This window comes from Cydia splendana, chromosome 2 (genome assembly GCF_910591565.1).
Source record: "Cydia splendana chromosome 2, ilCydSple1.2, whole genome shotgun sequence".
In the NCBI taxonomy this organism is placed as follows: Eukaryota; Metazoa; Arthropoda; class Insecta; order Lepidoptera; family Tortricidae; genus Cydia; species Cydia splendana.
Genome location: NC_085961.1, coordinates 30,775,348 through 30,803,163, shown reverse-complemented (window position 1 = coordinate 30,803,163; position 27,816 = coordinate 30,775,348). Strand labels below are relative to the sequence as shown.

Genomic DNA, 27,816 nt, shown 5'->3' with positions numbered 1-27,816 from the left:
TGGTGGTTTATAGCGCGTTCGTTTTAATTTAGAAGAAAACCTAGTTTAAGTATTATTTTTTAATGACTGATCATAATAAAAATAAATATCGCAACTTTAAACACATATTAAACCATGTCAACTCACTAACCGTCTGAGTTAATAACACCTATAGAAGCTTTATGCTCCATTATCTTGCGTTAAGTCATCGTTTTTACAAACGCGTAGATATTAGCGACTCACGTATTACAAGGGCAGTTTTATCATAAGGCTATGGTATAAGTTCATTTTAAATCACCATATGTATTTCCACTTTATATTTAGAAGGGGAAATTATATCTCGAAAATCATTGTATTTTATAAGGTAGACATTTTCTTCACACATAACTTATAACTATTATTGCTAATAAGAGTTTAAAGTGGGAATATACATGGTAATATTAATTAGACTTGAATTTACAGCGAATTAACTAATCACTAAGTACATAGAGGCTCTCAAATATGAACCGTACGCAACTGACATAACGTCTACTTTCGCCCGAAAACTGCATAGTGTCATACCGTACTCAAATTAAATTTGAAGTATGGCCAAATGTTCGAGAACAGTTGAGTACTGTCTATACAGTTTGGGTAGTTTAATGCCTGCCGATTTAACTTCGACGGCTCGTTAGGTATTTCTCAGTGGTTTTATAACCTTATTTAAATTTTACTTATAGTGCTCTCTCACTGGCTATTATATAGCTAACATCGTGTGACAGGCTGTACAACATGATAGTACTGACTACTGATAGTGTTTTATTATGTTGTCCCTGTCACACAATGTTATAATATAACGTTATGTAACAGCCAGTTTGATTATATTAACTAATGGTGCTCCCATTAGTTAATATAACCAAAGATCCGTTGATTGAAAACCGGTCTAAGATTAATTCATACTTCGAATTGGACAGCAGATGTAGATGGTGCTATTATTATTATATTAGAGAAATGGCAGCCTCTTGGGCCCTTGCCAGTCGGTTAGAGGTAGAGAATATTAACAAAATAATTATATTAGCTAGAATAAACCAAGATGGTGCTAAGGATTCGCACATTGAGCGCGCTCTGTTTGTCAGAAGTGCGACATTTCAATGACGACAGAACATTGCAGCACCATCTATTTCGGCTGTCAAACTTGGAGACACGAATTGTTCTTAGACTTTACGCAACAATCAATAACTCTAGTTAACCAAAGTCAGCCAAGTCTTCAAGCATAGTTGTCACGGACCGACCGAGTTAAGTGTGAAGTGATACGGTTAGCGGGTGACAGGTGTGTGTGGGGCCTCGCAGGGTCCCGCCGCGGTCGCATGGGGGAAGGAGCGCCGAGGTGCGTCTGTAAAAGTAATAATAGCTTAGATAGGTAAGGAACATAATGTATGTATTTTGAGGTAAAATTCAAAGTTTAGGTACTCAAGTTGAAGAAATGCAAACCGCATAGCGGCATATGTGTGCCGTTTATTATAGGTAATCAGAGTAAGGACTGCGCGACACAAGCGGCGGCCCCGGCAACGTGACTGCCGCGCCCTGCCACATACGGGCTCATGTTAGCGACACCACACATGCGGAGCGTCCGTGAGCTGTGTGCGATAATGTTCGCATAATGCGTTGTTTGACAAGTTGTCAGGAATAAAGTGGGTGCGTGATGCTAGAGGCGTGCGTTGCGGGCGGGCCTGGTATGACCATGTTCCGTACGAATAACTTGCAAGAAGTGTCTTTGGCGTCACGCAGCCGTGTCAAGCCTTAGTCGAGAGCTACAGAATACGGCCGCCGTACACGCAATACTTGTTTTTACACGTTAGAGCCGGAGTCGAGTGTCCTGCTTATGACGAGGGGGAGATCACAACGTATATATATAGTAATTATAGTCCATACCGTTAGCGGCGGTAGGGCTGGCGGGGCGGCGCGGGGAAGGCGCGGTGCGAGGAGGAGGGGCGGCGGCGCGGCGGGTCGCGGCCGTCGGAGCCGGAGTCGAGTGTGGTGATGACGAGACCATAATGTACATATGTCCATACCGTTAGCGGCGGTAGGGCTGGCGGGGCGGCGCGGGGAAGGCGCGGTGCGAGGAGGAGGGGCGGCGGCGCGGCGCGGCGCGTCGCGGCCGTCGGAGCCGGAGTCGAGTGTGGTGATGACGAGACCATAATGTACATATGTCCATACCGTTAGCGGCGGTAGGGCTGGCGGGGCGGCGCGGGGAAGGCGCGGTGCGAGGAGGAGGGGCGGCGGCGCGGCGCGGCGCGTCGCGGCCGTCGGAGCCGGAGTCGAGTGTGGTGATGACGAGACCATAATGTACATATGTCCATACCGTTAGCGGCGGTAGGGCTGGCGGGGCGGCGCGGGGAAGGCGCGGTGCGAGGAGGAGGGGCGGCGGCGCGGCGGGTCGCGGCCGTCGGAGCCGGAGTCGAGTGTGGTGATGACGAGACCATAATGTACATATGTCCATACCGTTAGCGGCGGTAGGGCTGGCGGGGCGGCGCGGGGAAGGCGCGGTGCGAGGAGGAGGGGCGGCGGCGCGGCGCGTCGCGGCCGTCGGAGCCGGAGTCGAGTGTGGTGATGACGAGACCATAATGTACATATGTCCATACCGTTAGCGGCGGTAGGGCTGGCGGGGCGGCGCGGGGAAGGCGCGGTGCGAGGAGGAGGGGCGGCGGCGCGGCGGGTCGCGGCCGTCGGAGCCGGAGTCGAGTGTGGTGATGACGAGACCATAATGTACATATGTCCATACCGTTAGCGGCGGTAGGGCTGGCGGGGCGGCGCGGGGAAGGCGCGGTGCGAGGAGGGGCGGCGGCGCGGCGCGTCGCGGCCGTCGGAGCCGGAGTCGAGTGTGGTGATGACGAGACCATAATGTACATATGTCCATACCGTTAGCGGCGGTAGGGCTGGCGGGGCGGCGCGGGGAAGGCGCGGTGCGAGGAGGAGGGGCGGCGGGTCGCGGCCGTCGGAGCCGGAGTCGAGTGTGGTGATGACGAGACCATAATGTACATATGTCCATACCGTTAGCGGCGGTAGGGCTGGCGGGGCGGCGCGGGGAAGGCGCGGTGCGAGGAGGAGGGGCGGCGGCGCGGCGCGTCGCGGCCGTCGGAGCCGGAGTCGAGTGTGGTGATGACGAGACCATAATGTACATATGTCCATACCGTTAGCGGCGGTAGGGCTGGCGGGGCGGCGCGGGGAAGGCGCGGTGCGAGGAGGGGCGGCGGCGCGGCGCGTCGCGGCCGTCGGAGCCGGAGTCTAGTGTGGTGATGACGAGACCATAATGTACATATGTCCATACCGTTAGCGGCGGTAGGGCTGGCGGGGCGGCGCGGGGAAGGCGCGGTGCGAGGAGGGGCGGCGGCGCGGCGGGTCGCGGCCGTCGGAGCCGGAGTCGAGTGTGGTGATGACGAGACCATAATGTACATATGTCCATACCGTTAGCGGCGGTAGGGCTGGCGGGGCGGCGCGGGGAAGGCGCGGTGCGAGGAGGGGCGGCGGCGCGGCGCGTCGCGGCCGTCGGAGCCGGAGTCGAGTGTGGTGATGACGAGACCATAATGTACATATGTCCATACCGTTAGCGGCGGTAGGGCTGGCGGGGCGGCGCGGGGAAGGCGCGGTGCGAGGAGGAGCGGCGGCGCGGCGCGTCGCGGCCGTCGGAGCCGGAGTCGAGTGTGGTGATGACGAGACCATAATGTACATATGTCCATACCGTTAGCGGCGGTAGGGCTGGCGGGGCGGCGCGGGGAAGGCGCGGTGCGAGGAGGAGGGGCGGCGGCGCGGCGGGTCGCGGCCGTCGGAGCCGGAGTCGAGTGTGGTGATGACGAGACCATAATGTACATATGTCCATACCGTTAGCGGCGGTAGGGCTGGCGGGGCGGCGCGGGGAAGGCGCGGTGCGAGGAGGAGGGGCGGCGGCGCGGCGGGTCGCGGCCGTCGGAGCCGGAGTCGAGTGTGGTGATGACGAGACCATAATGTACATATGTCCATACCGTTAGCGGCGGTAGGGCTGGCGGGGCGGCGCGGGGAAGGCGCGGTGCGAGGAGGAGGGGCGGCGGCGCGGCGCGTCGCGGCCGTCGGAGCCGGAGTCGAGTGTGGTGATGACGAGACCATAATGTACATATGTCCATACCGTTAGCGGCGGTAGGGCTGGCGGGGCGGCGCGGGGAAGGCGCGGTGCGAGGAGGAGGGGCGGCGGCGCGGCGCGTCGCGGCCGTCGGAGCCGGAGTCGAGTGTGGTGATGACGAGACCATAATGTACATATGTCCATACCGTTAGCGGCGGTAGGGCTGGCGGGGCGGCGCGGGGAAGGCGCGGTGCGAGGAGGAGGGGCGGCGGCGCGGCGCGTCGCGGCCGTCGGAGCCGGAGTCGAGTGTGGTGATGACGAGACCATAATGTACATATGTCCATACCGTTAGCGGCGGTAGGGCTGGCGGGGCGGCGCGGGGAAGGCGCGGTGCGAGGAGGAGGGGCGGCGGCGCGGCGCGTCGCGGCCGTCGGAGCCGGAGTCGAGTGTGGTGATGACGAGACCATAATGTACATATGTCCATACCGTTAGCGGCGGTAGGGCTGGCGGGGCGGCGCGGGGAAGGCGCGGTGCGAGGAGGAGGGGCGGCGGCGCGGCGCGTCGCGGCCGTCGGAGCCGGAGTCGAGTGTGGTGATGACGAGACCATAATGTACATATGTCCATACCGTTAGCGGCGGTAGGGCTGGCGGGGCGGCGCGGGGAAGGCGCGGTGCGAGGAGGAGGGGCGGCGGCGCGGCGCGTCGCGGCCGTCGGAGCCGGAGTCGAGTGTGGTGATGACGAGACCATAATGTACATATGTCCATACCGTTAGCGGCGGTAGGGCTGGCGGGGCGGCGCGGGGAAGGCGCGGTGCGAGGAGGAGGGGCGGCGGCGCGGCGCGTCGCGGCCGTCGGAGCCGGAGTCGAGTGTGGTGATGACGAGACCATAATGTACATATGTCCATACCGTTAGCGGCGGTAGGGCTGGCGGGGCGGCGCGGGGAAGGCGCGGTGCGAGGAGGAGGGGCGGCGGCGCGGCGCGTCGCGGCCGTCGGAGCCGGAGTCGAGTGTGGTGATGACGAGACCATAATGTACATATGTCCATACCGTTAGCGGCGGTAGGGCTGGCGGGGCGGCGCGGGGAAGGCGCGGTGCGAGGAGGGGCGGCGGCGCGGCGCGTCGCGGCCGTCGGAGCCGGAGTCGAGTGTGGTGATGACGAGACCATAATGTACATATGTCCATACCGTTAGCGGCGGTAGGGCTGGCGGGGCGGCGCGGGGAAGACGCGGTGCGAGGAGGAGGGGCGGCGGCGCGGCGCGTCGCGGCCGTCGGAGCCGGAGTCGAGTGTGGTGATGACGAGACCATAATGTACATATGTCCATACCGTTAGCGGCGGTAGGGCTGGCGGGGCGGCGCGGGGAAGGCGCGGTGCGAGGAGGAGGGGCGGCGGCGCGGCGGGTCGCGGCCGTCGGAGCCGGAGTCGAGTGTGGTGATGACGAGACCATAATGTACATATGTCCATACCGTTAGCGGCGGTAGGGCTGGCGGGGCGGCGCGGGGAAGGCGCGGTGCGAGGAGGAGGGGCGGCGGCGCGGCGCGTCGCGGCCGTCGGAGCCGGAGTCGAGTGTGGTGATGACGAGACCATAATGTACATATGTCCATACCGTTAGCGGCGGTAGGGCTGGCGGGGCGGCGCGGGGAAGGCGCGGTGCGAGGAGGAGGGGCGGCGGCGCGGCGCGTCGCGGCCGTCGGAGCCGGAGTCGAGTGTGGTGATGACGAGACCATAATGTACATATGTCCATACCGTTAGCGGCGGTAGGGCTGGCGGGGCGGCGCGGGGAAGGCGCGGTGCGAGGAGGAGGGGCGGCGGCGCGGCGCGTCGCGGCCGTCGGAGCCGGAGTCGAGTGTGGTGATGACGAGACCATAATGTACATATGTCCATACCGTTAGCGGCGGTAGGGCTGGCGGGGCGGCGCGGGGAAGGCGCGGTGCGAGGAGGAGGGGCGGCGGCGCGGCGCGTCGCGGCCGTCGGAGCCGGAGTCGAGTGTGGTGATGACGAGACCATAATGTACATATGTCCATACCGTTAGCGGCGGTAGGGCTGGCGGGGCGGCGCGGGGAAGGCGCGGTGCGAGGAGGAGGGGCGGCGGCGCGGCGCGTCGCGGCCGTCGGAGCCGGAGTCGAGTGTGGTGATGACGAGACCATAATGTACATATGTCCATACCGTTAGCGGCGGTAGGGCTGGCGGGGCGGCGCGGGGAAGGCGCGGTGCGAGGAGGAGGGGCGGCGGCGCGGCGCGTCGCGGCCGTCGGAGCCGGAGTCGAGTGTGGTGATGACGAGACCATAATGTACATATGTCCATACCGTTAGCGGCGGTAGGGCTGGCGGGGCGGCGCGGGGAAGGCGCGGTGCGAGGAGGAGGGGCGGCGGCGCGGCGGGTCGCGGCCGTCGGAGCCGGAGTCGAGTGTGGTGATGACGAGACCATAATGTACATATGTCCATACCGTTAGCGGCGGTAGGGCTGGCGGGGCGGCGCGGGGAAGGCGCGGTGCGAGGAGGGGCGGCGGCGCGGCGCGTCGCGGCCGTCGGAGCCGGAGTCGAGTGTGGTGATGACGAGACCATAATGTACATATGTCCATACCGTTAGCGGCGGTAGGGCTGGCGGGGCGGCGCGGGGAAGGCGCGGTGCGAGGAGGAGGGGCGGCGGCGCGGCGCGTCGCGGCCGTCGGAGCCGGAGTCGAGTGTGGTGATGACGAGACCATAATGTACATATGTCCATACCGTTAGCGGCGGTAGGGCTGGCGGGGCGGCGCGGGGAAGGCGCGGTGCGAGGAGGAGGGGCGGCGGCGCGGCGGGTCGCGGCCGTCGGAGCCGGAGTCGAGTGTGGTGATGACGAGACCATAATGTACATATGTCCATACCGTTAGCGGCGGTAGGGCTGGCGGGGCGGCGCGGGGAAGGCGCGGTGCGAGGAGGAGGGGCGGCGGCGCGGCGCGTCGCGGCCGTCGGAGCCGGAGTCGAGTGTGGTGATGACGAGACCATAATGTACATATGTCCATACCGTTAGCGGCGGTAGGGCTGGCGGGGCGGCGCGGGGAAGGCGCGGTGCGAGGAGGAGGGGCGGCGGCGCGGCGCGTCGCGGCCGTCGGAGCCGGAGTCGAGTGTGGTGATGACGAGACCATAATGTACATATGTCCATACCGTTAGCGGCGGTAGGGCTGGCGGGGCGGCGCGGGGAAGGCGCGGTGCGAGGAGGAGGGGCGGCGGCGCGGCGCGTCGCGGCCGTCGGAGCCGGAGTCGAGTGTGGTGATGACGAGACCATAATGTACATATGTCCATACCGTTAGCGGCGGTAGGGCTGGCGGGGCGGCGCGGGGAAGGCGCGGTGCGAGGAGGAGGGGCGGCGGCGCGGCGCGTCGCGGCCGTCGGAGCCGGAGTCGAGTGTGGTGATGACGAGACCATAATGTACATATGTCCATACCGTTAGCGGCGGTAGGGCTGGCGGGGCGGCGCGGGGAAGGCGCGGTGCGAGGAGGAGGGGCGGCGGCGCGGCGCGTCGCGGCCGTCGGAGCCGGAGTCGAGTGTGGTGATGACGAGACCATAATGTACATATGTCCATACCGTTAGCGGCGGTAGGGCTGGCGGGGCGGCGCGGGGAAGGCGCGGTGCGAGGAGGAGGGGCGGCGGCGCGGCGCGTCGCGGCCGTCGGAGCCGGAGTCGAGTGTGGTGATGACGAGACCATAATGTACATATGTCCATACCGTTAGCGGCGGTAGGGCTGGCGGGGCGGCGCGGGGAAGGCGCGGTGCGAGGAGGAGGGGCGGCGGCGCGGCGGGTCGCGGCCGTCGGAGCCGGAGTCGAGTGTGGTGATGACGAGACCATAATGTACATATGTCCATACCGTTAGCGGCGGTAGGGCTGGCGGGGCGGCGCGGGGAAGGCGCGGTGCGAGGAGGAGGGGCGGCGGCGCGGCGCGTCGCGGCCGTCGGAGCCGGAGTCGAGTGTGGTGATGACGAGACCATAATGTACATATGTCCATACCGTTAGCGGCGGTAGGGCTGGCGGGGCGGCGCGGGGAAGGCGCGGTGCGAGGAGGAGGGGCGGCGGCGCGGCGCGTCGCGGCCGTCGGAGCCGGAGTCGAGTGTGGTGATGACGAGACCATAATGTACATATGTCCATACCGTTAGCGGCGGTAGGGCTGGCGGGGCGGCGCGGGGAAGGCGCGGTGCGAGGAGGAGGGGCGGCGGCGCGGCGCGTCGCGGCCGTCGGAGCCGGAGTCGAGTGTGGTGATGACGAGACCATAATGTACATATGTCCATACCGTTAGCGGCGGTAGGGCTGGCGGGGCGGCGCGGGGAAGGCGCGGTGCGAGGAGGAGGGCCGGCGGCGCGGCGCGTCGCGGCCGTCGGAGCCGGAGTCGAGTGTGGTGATGACGAGACCATAATGTACATATGTCCATACCGTTAGCGGCGGTAGGGCTGGCGGGGCGGCGCGGGGAAGGCGCGGTGCGAGGAGGGGCGGCGGCGCGGCGCGTCGCGGCCGTCGGAGCCGGAGTCGAGTGTGGTGATGACGAGACCATAATGTACATATGTCCATACCGTTAGCGGCGGTAGGGCTGGCGGGGCGGCGCGGGGAAGGCGCGGTGCGAGGAGGAGGGGCGGCGGCGCGGCGCGTCGCGGCCGTCGGAGCCGGAGTCGAGTGTGGTGATGACGAGACCATAATGTACATATGTCCATACCGTTAGCGGCGGTAGGGCTGGCGGGGCGGCGCGGGGAAGGCGCGGTGCGAGGAGGAGGGGCGGCGGCGCGGCGCGTCGCGGCCGTCGGAGCCGGAGTCGAGTGTGGTGATGACGAGACCATAATGTACATATGTCCATACCGTTAGCGGCGGTAGGGCTGGCGGGGCGGCGCGGGGAAGGCGCGGTGCGAGGAGGAGGGGCGGCGGCGCGGCGCGTCGCGGCCGTCGGAGCCGGAGTCGAGTGTGGTGATGACGAGACCATAATGTACATATGTCCATACCGTTAGCGGCGGTAGGGCTGGCGGGGCGGCGCGGGGAAGGCGCGGTGCGAGGAGGAGGGGCGGCGGCGCGGCGCGTCGCGGCCGTCGGAGCCGGAGTCGAGTGTGGTGATGACGAGACCATAATGTACATATGTCCATACCGTTAGCGGCGGTAGGGCTGGCGGGGCGGCGCGGGGAAGGCGCGGTGCGAGGAGGAGGGGCGGCGGCGCGGCGCGTCGCGGCCGTCGGAGCCGGAGTCGAGTGTGGTGATGACGAGACCATAATGTACATATGTCCATACCGTTAGCGGCGGTAGGGCTGGCGGGGCGGCGCGGGGAAGGCGCGGTGCGAGGAGGAGGGGCGGCGGCGCGGCGCGTCGCGGCCGTCGGAGCCGGAGTCGAGTGTGGTGATGACGAGACCATAATGTACATATGTCCATACCGTTAGCGGCGGTAGGGCTGGCGGGGCGGCGCGGGGAAGGCGCGGTGCGAGGAGGAGGGGCGGCGGCGCGGCGCGTCGCGGCCGTCGGAGCCGGAGTCGAGTGTGGTGATGACGAGACCATAATGTAAATATGTCCATACCGTTAGCGGCGGTAGGGCTGGCGGGGCGGCGCGGGGAAGGCGCGGTGCGAGTAGGAGGGGCGGCGGCGCGGCGCGTCGCGGCCGTCGGAGCCGGAGTCGAGTGTGGTGATGACGAGACCATAATGTACATATGTCCATACCGTTAGCGGCGGTAGGGCTGGCGGGGCGGCGCGGGGAAGGCGCGGTGCGAGGAGGAGGGGCGGCGGCGCGGCGCGTCGCGGCCGTCGGAGCCGGAGTCGAGTGTGGTGATGACGAGACCATAATGTACATATGTCCATACCGTTAGCGGCGGTAGGGCTGGCGGGGCGGCGCGGGGAAGGCGCGGTGCGAGGAGGAGGGGCGGCGGCGCGGCGCGTCGCGGCCGTCGGAGCCGGAGTCGAGTGTGGTGATGACGAGACCATAATGTACATATGTCCATACCGTTAGCGGCGGTAGGGCTGGCGGGGCGGCGCGGGGAAGGCGCGGTGCGAGGAGGAGGGGCGGCGGCGCGGCGCGTCGCGGCCGTCGCGCGCCGCCGTGCCGCGCGCCTTCTTCTCCTCCACGTTCAGCTTCACGCCGTCCGGGCTGTCCGCCGGGAAGTACAGCGGCTGGGGGAGGAATAATTCACTGTTACTACTAGATGATTTACACACAGAAAACAAACCATAGAACCGTAACGTACGTGTGAAGCGTGTGCCAACATTAAGATTAGCTCAATCACTTTCACTATGTCACAGACAATTGTCAATTCGCGACGACGCTTTTTAAGCGTGTAAGTCGTGTAACTAACCCATTTTAAATTACAAACTACAGTTATGCTTGGTGCGCGGGGCCCATGTTGTTTAATTGTTGTTGCTGTGTAGTTGTTGTTGAGTTGGGGCTGTTGTTTTTGTTCAAGAGAAGTATGTTTACAAAGAAAAAAAAAATGCAGTTGTACTCTAGCTTGTAAGAAATGGTCCGCGTGCGAGCACTAACCTCCCGCAGTTCGTCGGCCTTCAGGCTCGCGTGCTTGGGAACATCTATGGGACGACGATGACGGAGATCGGCCTTCGTTAGATTTCGAACTTAGACACTTTTACTATTGTTCTGTGTGGGAGCACTGCATTCCCGCTGCTCGGTCTTCGGCCTCGCGTGCTTGAGCGAACCTGTAGCAATGCTCCAGCCCTTCGGGCCTAAACGGAAACCGGCCTTCACAATGTAGTTACTTTAGGGACTCCAGGGAAATTGGAGCTTCCTCGCCAGCGAATCTGTCGTGATGTTTCGGGCCTTCGGTCCTACGCAGAGCTCGGAATTCACAGGCATTGACGCTTCGCTTATCAAAACAGTTAATTTGACGGAACGCTTGAAGGCACTGCACTCCCGCAACTCGCGTGCTTGGGTGAACGTGTGGGACGATCCGGGCCTTTGGCCTTCACTAGTTTCGAAATTTATATAACCATTTTTATGTGTTTCCTAAATAGACGGAGAGCTAGCCACGGAAATAGGTATGCAATTTATAGAGCAACGAAATCCCTCTAGTTAGTGTGCCGTACTATCATTATTAATGAATTCGGGCGCCTGGCAGTTGTTCAGCGGTGGGTGCGGGAGTGGATGGGCAACAAAGGGGTTGTAAAATCAATTGACGGTGTGCAATTTATAGAGCTCTTAGTTTGGTGTGATATAATAGCTAATTATGTATTTAATTCAAATATAACAATGCCAGGCGTTTTATTTGGGGGAAAAGTAGTGCCAGGTGATGAAAATACACAATCACTTGTGAGCCTGCAGGAAGATCACGAGCAAATTGCACTGTCTGTATGTCTTCTACTTTTTCCTAATACTTACCTAGGCGTGATAAATACATAATTAGCTATTATATCACACCAAACACAGAGCTCTATAAATTGCACAACTTCAATTGATTTTAGAACGACTTTGTTGCTCATCCACTCCCACACCCACCACTAAACAGCTGCCAGGCGCCCGGATTAATTAATAATGATAGTATGGCATACTAACTAGAGGGATTTCGTTGCTCTATAAATTGCATACCTGTTGCCGTGGCTAGCTCTTAGACCAAAATGATATGAGGGTGGTACCTGCGCGCTGAGACAGTCCTGCGCATGCTTGGCGCTCTCGTAGGTGAGGAAGCCGTAGTGCGGGTGCGGCGCGCGGCCCAGCACGCGCAGCTCGGCCACGGGCCCGAAGCGCGAGAACAGCGCGCGCAGCTCCTCCTCGGTGGCGGACGGCGGCACGTTGCCCAGGAACAGCTGCTGCGAGTCCGAGTAGCGCCGCGAGTCCCGAGAGTCCCGAGAGTCGCGCGAGTCGCGCTCACGGTCGCCGTCGCGCGGCCCGCGCTCGTTGCGGCTGCCTTCTGGAATGTATACTTAATATTAGTAAGAGGCGGGCTGCTGCGCGTGCGCGGCGACAGGCAGGGTGACGTGGTTGCTGGGGACAAGTGTGTGTTACCGTTGGGCTGCGAGTCCCGGGGCGGGCGCGGCACGCGCGGGCGCGGCTCGGGCGGCGCGGGCGCGGCGGCGGGCTGCTGCGCGTGCGCGGCGACAGGCAGGGTGACGTGGTTGCTGGGGACAAGTGTGTGTTACCGTTGGGCTGCGAGTCCCGGGGCGGGCGCGGCACGCGCGGGCGCGGCTCGGGCGGCGCGGGCGCGGCGGCGGGCTGCTGCGCGTGCGCGGCGACAGGCAGGGTGACGTGGTTGCTGGGGACAAGTGTGTGTTACCGTTGGGCTGCGAGTCCCGGGGCGGGCGCGGCACGCGCGGGCGCGGCTCGGGCGGCGCGGGCGCGGCGGCGGGCTGCTGCGCGTGCGCGGCGACAGGCAGGGTGACGTGGTTGCTGGGGACAAGTGTGTGTTACCGTTGGGCTGCGAGTCCCGGGGCGGGCGCGGCACGCGCGGGCGCGGCTCGGGCGGCGCGGGCGCGGCGGCGGGCTGCTGCGCGTGCGCGGCGACAGGCAGGGTGACGTGGTTGCTGGGGACAAGTGTGTGTTACCGTTGGGCTGCGAGTCCCGGGGCGGGCGCGGCACGCGCGGGCGCGGCTCGGGCGGCGCGGGCGCGGCGGCGGGCTGCTGCGCGTGCGCGGCGACAGGCAGGGTGACGTGGTTGCTGGGGACAAGTGTGTGTTACCGTTGGGCTGCGAGTCCCGGGGCGGGCGCGGCACGCGCGGGCGCGGCTCGGGCGGCGCGGGCGCGGCGGCGGGCTGCTGCGCGTGCGCGGCGACAGGCAGGGTGACGTGGTTGCTGGGGACAAGTGTGTGTTACCGTTGGGCTGCGAGTCCCGGGGCGGGCGCGGCACGCGCGGGCGCGGCTCGGGCGGCGCGGGCGCGGCGGCGGGCTGCTGCGCGTGCGCGGCGACAGGCAGGGTGACGTGGTTGCTGGGGACAAGTGTGTGTTACCGTTGGGCTGCGAGTCCCGGGGCGGGCGCGGCACGCGCGGGCGCGGCTCGGGCGGCGCGGGCGCGGCGGCGGGCTGCTGCGCGTGCGCGGCGACAGGCAGGGTGACGTGGTTGCTGGGGACAAGTGTGTGTTACCGTTGGGCTGCGAGTCCCGGGGCGGGCGCGGCACGCGCGGGCGCGGCTCGGGCGGCGCGGGCGCGGCGGCGGGCTGCTGCGCGTGCGCGGCGACAGGCAGGGTGACGTGGTTGCTGGGGACAAGTGTGTGTTACCGTTGGGCTGCGAGTCCCGGGGCGGGCGCGGCACGCGCGGGCGCGGCTCGGGCGGCGCGGGCGCGGCGGCGGGCTGCTGCGCGTGCGCGGCGACAGGCAGGGTGACGTGGTTGCTGGGGACAAGTGTGTGTTACCGTTGGGCTGCGAGTCCCGGGGCGGGCGCGGCACGCGCGGGCGCGGCTCGGGCGGCGCGGGCGCGGCGGCGGGCTGCTGCGCGTGCGCGGCGACAGGCAGGGTGACGTGGTTGCTGGGGACAAGTGTGTGTTACCGTTGGGCTGCGAGTCCCGGGGCGGGCGCGGCACGCGCGGGCGCGGCTCGGGCGGCGCGGGCGCGGCGGCGGGCTGCTGCGCGTGCGCGGCGACAGGCAGGGTGACGTGGTTGCTGGGGACAAGTGTGTGTTACCGTTGGGCTGCGAGTCCCGGGGCGGGCGCGGCACGCGCGGGCGCGGCTCGGGCGGCGCGGGCGCGGCGGCGGGCTGCTGCGCGTGCGCGGCGACAGGCAGGGTGACGTGGTTGCTGGGGACAAGTGTGTGTTACCGTTGGGCTGCGAGTCCCGGGGCGGGCGCGGCACGCGCGGGCGCGGCTCGGGCGGCGCGGGCGCGGCGGCGGGCTGCTGCGCGTGCGCGGCGACAGGCAGGGTGACGTGGTTGCTGGGGACAAGTGTGTGTTACCGTTGGGCTGCGAGTCCCGGGGCGGGCGCGGCACGCGCGGGCGCGGCTCGGGCGGCGCGGGCGCGGCGGCGGGCTGCTGCGCGTGCGCGGCGACAGGCAGGGTGACGTGGTTGCTGGGGACAAGTGTGTGTTACCGTTGGGCTGCGAGTCCCGGGGCGGGCGCGGCACGCGCGGGCGCGGCTCGGGCGGCGCGGGCGCGGCGGCGGGCTGCTGCGCGTGCGCGGCGACAGGCAGGGTGACGTGGTTGCTGGGGACAAGTGTGTGTTACCGTTGGGCTGCGAGTCCCGGGGCGGGCGCGGCACGCGCGGGCGCGGCTCGGGCGGCGCGGGCGCGGCGGCGGGCTGCTGCGCGTGCGCGGCGACAGGCAGGGTGACGTGGTTGCTGGGGACAAGTGTGTGTTACCGTTGGGCTGCGAGTCCCGGGGCGGGCGCGGCACGCGCGGGCGCGGCTCGGGCGGCGCGGGCGCGGCGGCGGGCTGCTGCGCGTGCGCGGCGACAGGCAGGGTGACGTGGTTGCTGGGGACAAGTGTGTGTTACCGTTGGGCTGCGAGTCCCGGGGCGGGCGCGGCACGCGCGGGCGCGGCTCGGGCGGCGCGGGCGCGGCGGCGGGCTGCTGCGCGTGCGCGGCGACAGGCAGGGTGACGTGGTTGCTGGGGACAAGTGTGTGTTACCGTTGGGCTGCGAGTCCCGGGGCGGGCGCGGCACGCGCGGGCGCGGCTCGGGCGGCGCGGGCGCGGCGGCGGGCTGCTGCGCGTGCGCGGCGACAGGCAGGGTGACGTGGTTGCTGGGGACAAGTGTGTGTTACCGTTGGGCTGCGAGTCCCGGGGCGGGCGCGGCACGCGCGGGCGCGGCTCGGGCGGCGCGTGCGCGGCGACAGGCAGGGTGACGTGGTTGCTGGGGACAAGTGTGTGTTACCGTTGGGCTGCGAGTCCCGGGGCGGGCGCGGCACGCGCGGGCGCGGCTCGGGCGGCGCGGGCGCGGCGGCGGGCTGCTGCGCGTGCGCGGCGACAGGCAGGGTGACGTGGTTGCTGGGGACAAGTGTGTGTTACCGTTGGGCTGCGAGTCCCGGGGCGGGCGCGGCACGCGCGGGCGCGGCGGCGGGCTGCTGCGCGTGCGCGGCGACAGGCAGGGTGACGTGGTTGCTGGGGACAAGTGTGTGTTACCGTTGGGCTGCGAGTCCCGGGGCGGGCGCGGCACGCGCGGGCGCGGCTCGGGCGGCGCGGGCGCGGCGGCGGGCTGCTGCGCGTGCGCGGCGACAGGCAGGGTGACGTGGTTGCTGGGGACAAGTGTGTGTTACCGTTGGGCTGCGAGTCCCGGGGCGGGCGCGGCACGCGCGGGCGCGGCTCGGGCGGCGCGGGCGCGGCGGCGGGCTGCTGCGCGTGCGCGGCGACAGGCAGGGTGACGTGGTTGCTGGGGACAAGTGTGTGTTACCGTTGGGCTGCGAGTCCCGGGGCGGGCGCGGCACGCGCGGGCGCGGCTCGGGCGGCGCGGGCGCGGCGGCGGGCTGCTGCGCGTGCGCGGCGACAGGCAGGGTGACGTGGTTGCTGGGGACAAGTGTGTGTTACCGTTGGGCTGCGAGTCCCGGGGCGGGCGCGGCACGCGCGGGCGCGGCTCGGGCGGCGCGGGCGCGGCGGCGGGCTGCTGCGCGTGCGCGGCGACAGGCAGGGTGACGTGGTTGCTGGGGACAAGTGTGTGTTACCGTTGGGCTGCGAGTCCCGGGGCGGGCGCGGCACGCGCGGGCGCGGCTCGGGCGGCGCGGGCGCGGCGGCGGGCTGCTGCGCGTGCGCGGCGACAGGCAGGGTGACGTGGTTGCTGGGGACAAGTGTGTGTTACCGTTGGGCTGCGAGTCCCGGGGCGGGCGCGGCACGCGCGGGCGCGGCTCGGGCGGCGCGGGCGCGGCGGCGGGCTGCTGCGCGTGCGCGGCGACAGGCAGGGTGACGTGGTTGCTGGGGACAAGTGTGTGTTACCGTTGGGCTGCGAGTCCCGGGGCGGGCGCGGCACGCGCGGGCGCGGCTCGGGCGGCGCGGGCGCGGCGGCGGGCTGCTGCGCGTGCGCGGCGACAGGCAGGGTGACGTGGTTGCTGGGGACAAGTGTGTGTTACCGTTGGGCTGCGAGTCCCGGGGCGGGCGCGGCACGCGCGGGCGCGGCTCGGGCGGCGCGGGCGCGGCGGCGGGCTGCTGCGCGTGCGCGGCGACAGGCAGGGTGACGTGGTTGCTGGGGACAAGTGTGTGTTACCGTTGGGCTGCGAGTCCCGGGGCGGGCGCGGCACGCGCGGGCGCGGCTCGGGCGGCGCGGGCGCGGCGGCGGGCTGCTGCGCGTGCGCGGCGACAGGCAGGGTGACGTGGTTGCTGGGGACAAGTGTGTGTTACCGTTGGGCTGCGAGTCCCGGGGCGGGCGCGGCACGCGCGGGCGCGGCTCGGGCGGCGCGGGCGCGGCGGCGGGCTGCTGCGCGTGCGCGGCGACAGGCAGGGTGACGTGGTTGCTGGGGACAAGTGTGTGTTACCGTTGGGCTGCGAGTCCCGGGGCGGGCGCGGCACGCGCGGGCGCGGCTCGGGCGGCGCGGGCGCGGCGGCGGGCTGCTGCGCGTGCGCGGCGACAGGCAGGGTGACGTGGTTGCTGGGGACAAGTGTGTGTTACCGTTGGGCTGCGAGTCCCGGGGCGGGCGCGGCACGCGCGGGCGCGGCTCGGGCGGCGCGGGCGCGGCGGCGGGCTGCTGCGCGTGCGCGTGCGCGTGCGCGGGCGCGTGCGCGGGCGCGGGCGCGGGCGCGGCGGGGGCGGGCAGGGGCGCCGCCGGGGCCGGCGCGGACGACTTCAGCAGGTTGGCGTACGTCTTCGGCTCGGGGGGGACCACTACGGATAATTGTACGTTATCTTTAACAAATAAAACTTCATAAAACAGTGTACCGTCATCGTTCAAATTGAGTACACGTTTGGGGCGGGCGTTCCACGACCCTCGGGTGAGCATTCCGAGAGAACGCCTTGTAACGTACCGGGCTGGGGCTGCGGCACGGGCGGCTCGGGCTCGGGCTCGCGCGGCGGCTCGGGCTCCGGCGCGGGCTCGGGCTCGGGCGCCGCCGGCGGGGGCGAGGGCTCCAAGGGGACCGAGGGTGCTGCGGGTACCGCCACTGAAATAGTACGATTGAATTTTATTTCGGTTACAAAATCTGATTCATCCGAACCTAGAGTTTCAGTTCCTAGAAAAAGCAAATAAAGAAACCTGTCAGCTAGTGCCCGTCATGTGTACTGACCGTGGAGCCGCTCGGGCTGGTGGCCGTTGAGCGTGGGCTCGTCCAGGGCGGGCGGCGCCGGGAAGGCGGGCGGGAAGGGCGGCGGGGGGAAGTAGCCGGCCGGCTCCGCGGGTGAGCCCGGCTCCTCGTCCTCGGGCACCAGGTCCTGAACACACACAAACAAGTTAGTACGACACAAGTGAATAGGCTTGTATCGGTCATGAACGAAGAACTTTAAAGAATGAAATCCCATAAAGAACCGAAAGGAACTAATCACTTTGTACGCTCTTAACTCATAATTGAATGTAAACTAAATAAGTTACAGATTAAATGTAGTACTGGCAGGTTACGTAACGAGGGGGTAATGTGGGGTGAAAGGCAACCTTCTCAAATAAAATTGTATGTAGCACTGTGTAGTGATAGGCTGAGAATGCTGGACTTTCCGGCCGAGCTAACGTCGTGTGCTTATAAATTATGTATGGAGCGCAATCATTCAGAAATTTTAGACAGAATGTATGACGACATAATTGACACTTTGACGGATGCGGCGAGAAAGTCTAGCAGGAGAGGGCCCGCCAAGCGTAATATCGTAGCGGGATGGAACAAGTACGTCGCAGGCGCGCATAGACTCGCGAGAGAAAAGTTTCTGGTCTGGGTGTCGGTAAATAAACCTAGGCGGGGCCCGGTATATGAGGATATGTGTGATTCTAGGAGAGTCTTCAAGTCAAAAAATTAAAATGGTGCCAAGATAGGCAGGAACAAATTAAAGCCGATATTCTTGCCACCAAACGGGCAGTAAATGACTTTAAGGCCTTCTGGAAAAGCACAAACAAACTTAATGTGAGACCTAGTGTCCCTGTGAGTGTGGGGGGAGTTAGCGACAAGAAGGACATCGCGAATAGTTTCAGACGTGTGTTTTCTGTAGACCCAATCCTGCATAAACCTACAAAAGAGGTGCGATGTGCTGAGGCCGTCATGGGTGAGAGTACCCTTAGTTTCACAGCGAAGCAAGTTGACACTGTGATCAAAAACATGCAGAGGGGTAAATCACCGGGTCATGACGGGCTCAGCATAGAGCATCTCAAGTATGCGGGAGTACACTTGCCGCGGGTGCTGGCGATCTTTTACACGATGTACTTAAGACACGCTTATCTCCCTAGGAAGCTCACTAGGACAGTGGTGGTGCCGCTGGTAAAGAACAAGAACAAGAACGGGGGATTTGTCAGATCTGGGAAATTACCGGCCCATCTCTTTAGCAACTGTTCTAGCTAAAGTGCTTGAGAGCCTTCTTAATGAGCAACTTTGTAAGTACATTAAGCTGCACGATGCACAATTCGGTTTCAGGGCAGGATTGTCCACAGAGACTGCAATATTGTGTGTTAAGAGGGCTATCAGGTACTATAAAGACAGGAACACACCCATATATGCGTGTTTTCTGGAGCTGTCTAAAGCATTTGACCTGGTTGTGTACGACGTACTGTGGGACAAGCTAGAGAAAACGGGTATACCAAGTGAGTGCGTCGATTTATTAAAGTACTGGCACAGCAGCCAGGTCAAAATGAAATGAAATGAAATTTATTATTAATAACAGAGTTACAAGTCAATACATTTTATCATACATTAATATCACAATATTAAATTATATTTATACAATATATTTTATAAATTAATTACATTTACATATTATTTCATAAACATAAGTAGGTACATGTTCTTGCGTTATGTTTTTTATTTAAAGAATTATTGGTAAATCAAAAAAATCTTGATAGGTATAAAATAATTTTTCCGAGAGCCACTTTTTTAGTTTTAGTTTAAACGTCGCGATGGAAGTTGCATTCCTTACAGCATCAGGCAGGCGGTTGTAAATGGAGGGGCCTAAAATGTAGACGGACCACTCTGACTTCGCAAGCCGGTGTGCTTCGGTGACTAGCCTATTATGGTGCCTATTACTTCGGAGGCTGTAATTGGTGTTAATGCCTCTGCACTTAAACATATCTAGGTTTTCGCGCATGAATATTGCAACTTGGTTAATAAATAGGCACGGTAGGGGCAGAATCTTGAGATCGCGGAAGATGTCTCGTGCCGGTGCATCAGCAGCCTTGCCGGCCATCGCGCGTACGGCGCGCTTCTGCATAGAGAACACACGTCCCCAGTCGGAAGCACGTCCCCATAGCTCAACGCCGTACGTCAAGAGCGAGTGCACCGTCGCAAAATAGCACTCTCGCACTGCGCCCTTTCCGGCTGTGCTCGCCAACCGTCGCAATGCAAAGCACGCGCGCCCTAGCCTTCCACACAGTTCATTAATGTGCGCTTCCCATGAGAGCACGTTGTCGAGCTGGAACCCGAGCAGACGTGTGCAGGTCACGTGCTGTAAAGGGGCACCACCTGCACTAACCCTCATGGTTGGGCTTCTATGACCATTTAATTTAAATGTCATGTAGCTCGTTTTCTCTTTATTTAAAGCGAGACCGTTTGACCGGAACCACTGGTGCAGTTGTTCCATAACAAGGTTAAGTGCCTCTTCCAACCCCCGTTCAGCGGTCGCACTGACGACAGCCGTGACGTCATCGGCGTACATCAGTATGTCTGCACCTTTTATTGCCTTTGGCAGGTCGTTCAGCAAAATGCTAAAAAGTGTGTTGGAGAGGCACGATCCCTGAGGCACTCCCATCAGGTTTCGTAGTTCGGAGGACACAACCTTACCTCCATCCCCGATGACAACCTGGGCCCTGCCGGTCATAAATGACAGTATTAGTTTGGAGGCCGCGCCTCGTTTACCGTAGTGAGCCAATTTATCTGCAACTAGCGCGTGGTCTGCTGTGTCGAAGGCACGCGATAAGTCGCAGCAGATGACAGCTACGTATCGTTCCGCCTCGCGAGCGCGCAGCACACAGCGCACCACTTCTCGTACCAGATCTGTAGTGCACCGGCCGTGTCGGTAGGCATATTGGCTGTCTGATAGGGTGTTTCTTGGTGCCCAGAAACTAAGTAATCTGTTATTTAACCCTGCTTCAAAACATTTACTAGGGCCTGGGACCAAGGATATGGGACGATATGATTTTATAGCGGATTTTTTTCCTTTCCTTTTATAAAGTGGACATATGTTGACCGCACAAGATTCAATTGCGTAAGATGGGCGGGTGAGGACTCGGACGAGTACAGTTTAAAATATGGGGTACGTCAGGGTGGACTAACATCTTCCGTGCTGTTCAACCTCTATTTGAATGAGTTGATTGAGGGGCTCAGCAATACACATGTCGGATGTCATATAGATAAAACGTGTTTTAACAACATCAGTTATGCAGACGGCATGGTATTGCTGGGTCCGTCGAGCGACTCGTTACGGCAACTCATTTCGATGTGTGAGGGGTATGCTGAGCAGCATGGTCTTAGATATAACACAAGCAAGAGCGAGTTTGTACTCTTCAAAGCCAGTAAATACAACCCTACAACAATACCTAGGATCATGCTGTGCAGCGTGCCCTTGAAGAGAGTTGAGAGGTTCAAATACCTGGGGCATATCCTTACAGAAGACCTAAAGGATGACCTGGATATAGAGAGGGAGAGAAGGGCGATGGCGGTGCGTGGTAATATGCTAGCCCGCAGATTTGCAAGGTGTAATGAACAAGTCAAATTGACGCTTTTCAAAGCCTACTGTCAGACGTTCTACACTTGCAGTCTGTGGGTAGGTTTTACACAGAGGTATGCCCTCTGCACTAAGAGTCCAATATAACAATATTTTGAGGATGCTGTTGCGGCTGCCGAAGCACCTTAGTGCGTCCAGCATGTTTGCAGAAGTACGAACGGACGACTTTTTCGTAATCAGACGCAAGCGTGTGGGATCACTACTCAGGCGAGTGCGTGGCAGCGGCAACGGCCTAACTAAATACTGCGTCGAAGTGGCCATCGGCAGGGCCAAATAGGATGAGGCCGCGACCAATCGCGGGCCATTTTGTCATGTTTTGTATATTTTCTGTACCTACTAACTTAGTTATTAAGTCAAAATTGTTACTAACATTATATGGATCTTTGATCTGCAATAAATGATTTTTATTTTTAACGGTCTTTAAATCCTTTATTTTGTCGAGCGCATGGCATGAGTGAAACAGAAAATAGACTGAACGAAGTGGTTCATAATGACGCTGGCATGAGTGCGAACGAGATATAAAGGGGCCCACTGATTAACAGTCCGCCGCACGGTATCGGCCTGTCAGTTGTTCGGAACTGTCAAAATGTTATTCTAACTGACAGGCCGATACCGTCCGGCGGACTGTTAATCAGTGGGCCCCTTAAGAGTGACAAACAGTCCTAAATCTGAAAAGTATGAAAAAAACCAAATATTTTCAAGCTTTTTAATGTTTATATAGTATCATACAACTTGAATCGTAATTCAGTTGCCAAAGATAAAAACGACTGTAAAATCGATTCATATTTATTCCAGCTCTCAAGGACCGAACTGAACTAAAGGAAGTAAAAGACCGAAGTAGTTCATTTGAGCGATTGACCGAGAGCGGAGCGCTCTCTGTAGTGACCGAGCAGGCACAAACCTACAAGTGAACATGACACTGTGACTACAGACTGCAAGCCGCTATAGTCACCTGGTAGCGGAAGATGTCGTTGTGCACGTAGTACTTCTTGGGCGACTGGGCCGCGAGCACGAAGGTCTGCGTGAAGCGCCGCATGGGGGCGCCGCCGTTGGACAGCTCGCCCGTCACCTGCACCACCACGCCGTTCCCGAGCGTCGCCTGAGAGTCCACCTGACAATTACAAAAAAAATATAGAAAACTTATTATCATTAAATATTATTCCAATTTCTTCCTTAATTCGTCGGGATGTGTTTTGTAATTTTCCGAAGACAGGACCATTTACTTTATAGTTCGTCAGGATCTTATGATAGGATCCTACAGCAATCCAGCGAACTCTGCAAATATTAAAGGCACACCGCACACCTGCACCACACATATAGTGATTTGGTTAATATTTAGTAACTTGAGTATTTCCTTCCAAAAATCGTTCTAATTTTTTGATGAACCGCTGATGAAGGCTATAAAATAATGGCATGTTGTGTTGGATTCTTTTGTAAATTCGATTCTTTTTTTGTCAAAGAATATTAAATCTGAGTGTTTAACACCCCTGTACTTAAAGGGAGGATGGTATTCTGTACATTACCTGGCTGATCTTGGCATGACAGTCGCGGAAGTTGAGCTGCTGGATGCGGTTGTGGATCTGCTTCTGGCCGACCACGGGGAGCGTCTCCCGGTGCGGCGCGTCCAGACCGCCGTGCACGAACGACGAGTAGTTGTTATAGAACCTGAACGAAACATTCTTGTATCAGGGGTTGGCAAATGTCAAAGGTTTGAATAGATGGCGCCATCATAGCTTGCCCCTTTCTCTAGTTGAGTTCTATGAGAGTTGGCTTAAAGGGCTGGCATCCAGGGCATAAAATGCTATTTAAAAAACAAGGATTTGACACCATTCTAATGGTAGAAGAGCCGACCGCAAAATTTCGAATAGACTTGATACCGCGATGAAATGCACAATGGTTTCCCATAAAAGTGATGCTAAGTCCGAATTTGATAGTCTGCCACGGCGGAACTTGCCGAAAGTACAAAAAAGAAGGCCACTTCCGGTGTGAAAAAGGGGGGCTGAATTAACCCATCTGATACCGAAATAATAGCAGCAGTTAGAAATTTACTGGTTGCAGAAGAGCGAAATCTGTCAGTATTTTTTTTACCGGAAGTGCTTGGCAGATGCTCTCAAAGGTGACCATCGGGACCCCTAAATTAACCCATCTGATACCACCATGAAACCAATTCCAGTCGGTAGGTATATGAACCCTCGTTTCAGAAATATATAAGTCTGCCAAGGCTTTTCCTGCCGAAACACCTTGACAGACGAGATTATGTAAGGATACCTTATTAACATTTTTGTAGTTTCAAAGCTAAGGTGCAACATACATAATAAGAAACAAGAACACATTCACAGATAATAGAAATCATATCCTTTTCTTTAACATAAATGAGTAAAAACATTACATTATTATTGATTGACATTAAATATTGTTTTTAGTTTTAAGTAACAAATATTGTACACCATTAAGATGGTAGGCTATGGTTTTAGTACCTATGAAATGTAACACCTTTTATGTATACCTATAGCCACAATAAATATATTATGATTATGAAAACGATTCATTTATTACTGACTTAACTAATATTCAGTACTATTATAACGTCTTCGTCATAAATCATAAATCAAGTGGTATAGAACGCGGAAGTTGATGATGTTTTTTTCCGTTTCGTTTTCACTGGGTAGGTATATTTTTTGCTGAAGTTATGATGAAATCCGGGTCAATGTTCCTTTTAGTTCACTTTGCTATTAATAGTAGGTACAGAGAGTTTACCTAGGTTAGTTAATTTATAGACACTTCATTTATTAGGTTCCTTAAATGTGCTAAATTAATGTCTACTTGTCTATTTTATTATATTTACCGGTCTCTGTTTAGTTAGCAATATAATTGAAGGTTGTATTTTGTTTTTTTACTTTTTGTCTTTATTTCCGGATATATTTTACTTAACCCCTTACTGCATGTAATAAAAAATATTTGTTGAAAGTTTAACTTTATTAGCTGTCAATAAAGTTGAATATCATATCCGCCATATATGGCTTCGTATGCGGTAAAGGGTTAAAATGTAATAGTTCATTGAGTAACAAGGTTTGGCGCAGACAACTTCCTAGGAATCCCCAGAAATGACCACGAGGCGTATATAGTGTAAACTTGTCCAAAATAACACCTAATTTGATAAATAGGAACAATAGAGATTTGGGCAGTATTAAGGAGCAATAACTGTGAGTCACCTCACCACTAAGAGATAGGGAGTGACGCGAAACACCGAGGTTCGGCATTGATAACTTCTTCGGGGATTTCCACACATTACCACGCGACTTTGCACTGCATAACATGACTAAATAACACCTAATTTTATAAACATTACGATTGTCACGATCTCACGATTAGTGTCTTATAGGTACTGGAGCGTCGAATATTCGATGTAATCGTTGGGAGTCAGTTTTATGGCTCCTCTACACGATGGGCCAGCGCCGGCCACTCCAAGGGACGCAGCCATGCGGTAGAATGAGATAGCAATATCACTTGCTCCCTCTAACGCATAAGTGCGTCCCTTGGAGTGGCCGGCGCTGGCCCATCGTGTAGAGGAGCCATTACATGCATCGCGACCTCATAACAAAAGTATTGAACAGCCAAAATATAACGCAACTCTATAACAGAAAAACATTATAATTGAAGATTAACTAGGTTAGATTTACCTATTAAAACTTTAATCAAAAATCAGTCAAAATTTACAATGTATCATTAAAATAAAAACAAATTAGTTAATTATAGGAAAAGTACATACCTACATATAAAATTGATAATTAACTAACTACGAACTAACTAAGATTTACCTATTAGGTACAAATTTAATCAAAATCAGTCCAATTTTACGAATATATCAAAACAAATTAGTTAATGATAATCAGTTAATCACCATATGGATTTAAACGTGATGATTTCGATATAAACTTGTTTCTTAGTAATGAAAACAATAGAAATAATTTCACAAAGACATGGGCTTTTAGACCTCGAATAAAACAATTAATTAACGGTTATAATCATAAAAGATCTTCCAGGTAGATCAGTCTATTAACTTAAAGGAGCAGGTAATTTAAAACAAAACCATAGCGCCATATGCTTTTAACTTGCTATGTTTGTTCAGGTTAACTCTTGCAGGCTAAATGAGACCCACTTCCCATTATTCAATTGAACTGAAATTTCACATAAATATGTAAGTTGGGTGACAGTGCAATACATATTATTACCATCGAGCTGATCTGATGATGGACACAGGAGGTTGCCATAGGAACTCTGTGATAAAACAATGCAAACTAATCGTGTTTGAATGTTCATGCCAAGTGCTACGTCAAGTATGGAGCTTATAGGGACTTTCTTATTACAGTTATTACCAAGTTTGTGCATAGTTAACATGGTCAGAGTCTAACAAACCTGTGGAGGTGTGTGGGTGCCTTGTTCAGCAGCGTGTAGTACTGGCGGACGAACTCGCGGCCGACGCTCTGCGGGGAGGGGGACGGGGACGCCTCCATTACCATCGCTCTTGTTCACGAGACCCGACACTGCCCTCTGCTGTAAGCCTGAAAACAATAACATGTATGGAGCATACTTAGGGCATACTGAAAATTCCTGGACTGGCCACTTAGAGAAAGTAAGTCGTCTCATACATATATCAGAATCCAGAAGCTTTCAGTATGGCCCACGTATAAGACAAATCCCAGACAAATAATTCAAATGTTACATATAAGACAAGTCGAGAATACCATGGATTTGCACTCCCAGACAGCAAAATAGCTAAGCGGATGAGGTGTTCAAAATGCAGTCCAGGTCACACACTCTTATTCTTAAATAATAAAGTGTCTTATTAATTTTGAACACCTCAGCCGCTTAGCAACTTCATCCAGCTGCAAAAGAGCATACCCATTTTATGAATGAATTTTATGCAATGCACAGCATGCGCAATAATATTGATAGAATAGAACTGACACTGTAAATTAGAGATGCAACGGATAGTTGATTGGCCGGATACTGGATATTCGGCCTGACCATCGGCCGCCAAATATTCGGCGGCAGAACTAGACCTACATTTCGGTTTTACAGGTGCGCATTGTGCAGGTTTTGACCTGTTTCCTACTGAACGTTCGCGCGGACTCATTTCTAGGTTTGAAATGAGTGCGCGTGCAAGTCAGTGAAATGTTTAAATTCTTTTAAAATAATAAATGACTAATGACTATGACTGTGACTGTTTCTTAAATCCAATTTTGTTTACTCTGAAATCAAGCAATGTTACTATCCGTTATCCGGCCGGATATTAGGTAACCGAATATCCGGTGCATCTCTACTGCAAATTCTCATCAGGAGTTTATTTTGTAATCCTAATATCAGCCGTATTACTTAATTTTTTTTATTATATTTAAATATTTAGCCATATTTAAATATTTTATTTATAACTTTATTGCACATAATAAAGGAGGAATAAAGGTAGTGTGGATTTATTTCCTCATAATACCTGCCACAACTGTTGTTCTATATTCCACATTCTGTGAAACTTTGTCAACATAATTACCAAACCTTTTACTTCAACCCTTTTATTATTATATAGTTTATTTCAACTCCTGTTCAATTAATTTTTACCCTAAGCATTCTATATTGCAAATATGATTGCCCTGGCTTTTTGCTATGGTTCACTAAGTCTAGAATATACAATATAATACTGTAATAATTTGAATTAATAACTTGTCTCTCTATTAAAGAAGCATGTTAAGGTGTTAAGAAACAAACCAAATAAAGCAAAATTGTTCCTATTTCTGATTTCTGAGTAATCATATTAATGACTTCTCAATAAAAAAGTTTTCTAAAACAGACAACATAAACTTCTAAGAGTCAGCTTTCAATGTTGCATATTTGATTATTTGTCATGTATACAAGTCTAATTATCAGTTTTAGCTTCTTTCATGGTAATTCTTTCAAATCATATTAATTATATTTCATCCAAATCCTCATAAACTAATATTGGTAACTTCATGAGAACAATGAACTACATCTGTGACAGTTTGGCCTGCTGAAACCACCTGCAAATGTGCAAGTGCAGCAATTAAGTCATAAACATAATGTAACAGACATTAATCTGACATCTGTTACATTATCAGTAGAATTGCATTACATTTGTAAACAAATCGTCAGAATCCTTGACTTACTCTACAGCACAATGACATATGTTGTGCAGACAAAAAGATTGCAAGTGTCAGGGACACAAATAACAAGAAAATCGGAACAGTGGGCGAGCGCAGCGGGCAGGTCCGCGGGCGCTCGCAGCCCTCCCGGCCTGCTGCCAATGCCAACTGACTGCTCCATGTATTGTCAAGCACGCATGGCGACCACTAACACTGCTCAACGTTCGCAACAGCCTCAATTTCCTTTAACGTTGTTACTAACCAGGAAAAAAGGTAATAATACAACCTTATAAGGCTTTTTCTCCGGCAGGAGCTGATGAATCGCTCAAATACCATGAAAGATTAACCTTCATGGATCTGCCGACAATCAAAATATCCCTTTCATATGCGCCCTGCCTGGACTCATCATACATAAAAACTTACCTCAGCAAATTTTAGGCATTAAACTTGTGTGTACTGCGGCGGAATATCACGAAATTCGAGTAATTTTCACGATAAATAAGGACTGAAAACAGAAAAAGAGCCTACCTCACCGTTCGGTGTCAATTTAACCGATGTTGCTATAGTAAAAATGTTTTTTTTGTTACTATAATACCAGTGGCCTATTTTATAAAGCTACAAGTTACAATTTACAAGCGGAAGTCTCGTTCTAACACATAGGGTTAGAAAGAGACTTCCGCTTGTAAATTGTAACTTGTAGCTTTATAAAATAGGCCACAGGTTGATTTTCTGAGGAGGTTGGATCAAATATAGATGGTCAAGCAAATCTTGTCAATAGAAAAAGGCGCGTATTTGAATCTTCTATGAGACGATATCCCTGTCAGTTTGTATTTTATTAGTAGTAATAATTAACAACAGACTTTACGTTATTATCAGTTAAATAAATCTGATATTTTATAGTAGGCTTTTTTAGTTAAATTG

General features: G+C 57.2%; 1 protein-coding gene across 1 annotated transcript; it reads right to left on the bottom strand.

Moving 5' to 3' along the window:
- Positions 1-1,326: 1,326 nt before the first annotated feature.
- Positions 1,327-27,445, bottom strand: LOC134800614 (nascent polypeptide-associated complex subunit alpha, muscle-specific form). The gene is made up of 26 exons (XM_063773101.1): positions 27,319-27,445; positions 25,157-25,302; positions 22,264-22,405; positions 21,693-21,851; positions 17,116-17,260; positions 16,858-16,992; positions 16,543-16,717; positions 16,271-16,483; positions 16,003-16,215; positions 15,735-15,947; positions 15,467-15,679; positions 15,199-15,411; positions 14,673-15,143; positions 14,305-14,517; positions 14,037-14,249; positions 13,769-13,981; positions 13,501-13,713; positions 13,233-13,445; positions 12,965-13,177; positions 12,697-12,909; positions 12,429-12,641; positions 12,161-12,373; positions 11,993-12,105; positions 11,623-11,897; positions 9,986-10,152; positions 1,327-1,348 (listed from the first exon to the last, which is right to left on the bottom strand). Exons 2-25 carry the CDS (start codon positions 25,258-25,260, stop codon positions 9,988-9,990), a joined length of 4,866 nt encoding a protein of 1,621 aa, XP_063629171.1. The 5' UTR covers positions 25,261-25,302; positions 27,319-27,445; the 3' UTR covers positions 1,327-1,348; positions 9,986-9,987.
- Positions 27,446-27,816: the final 371 nt, after the last annotated feature.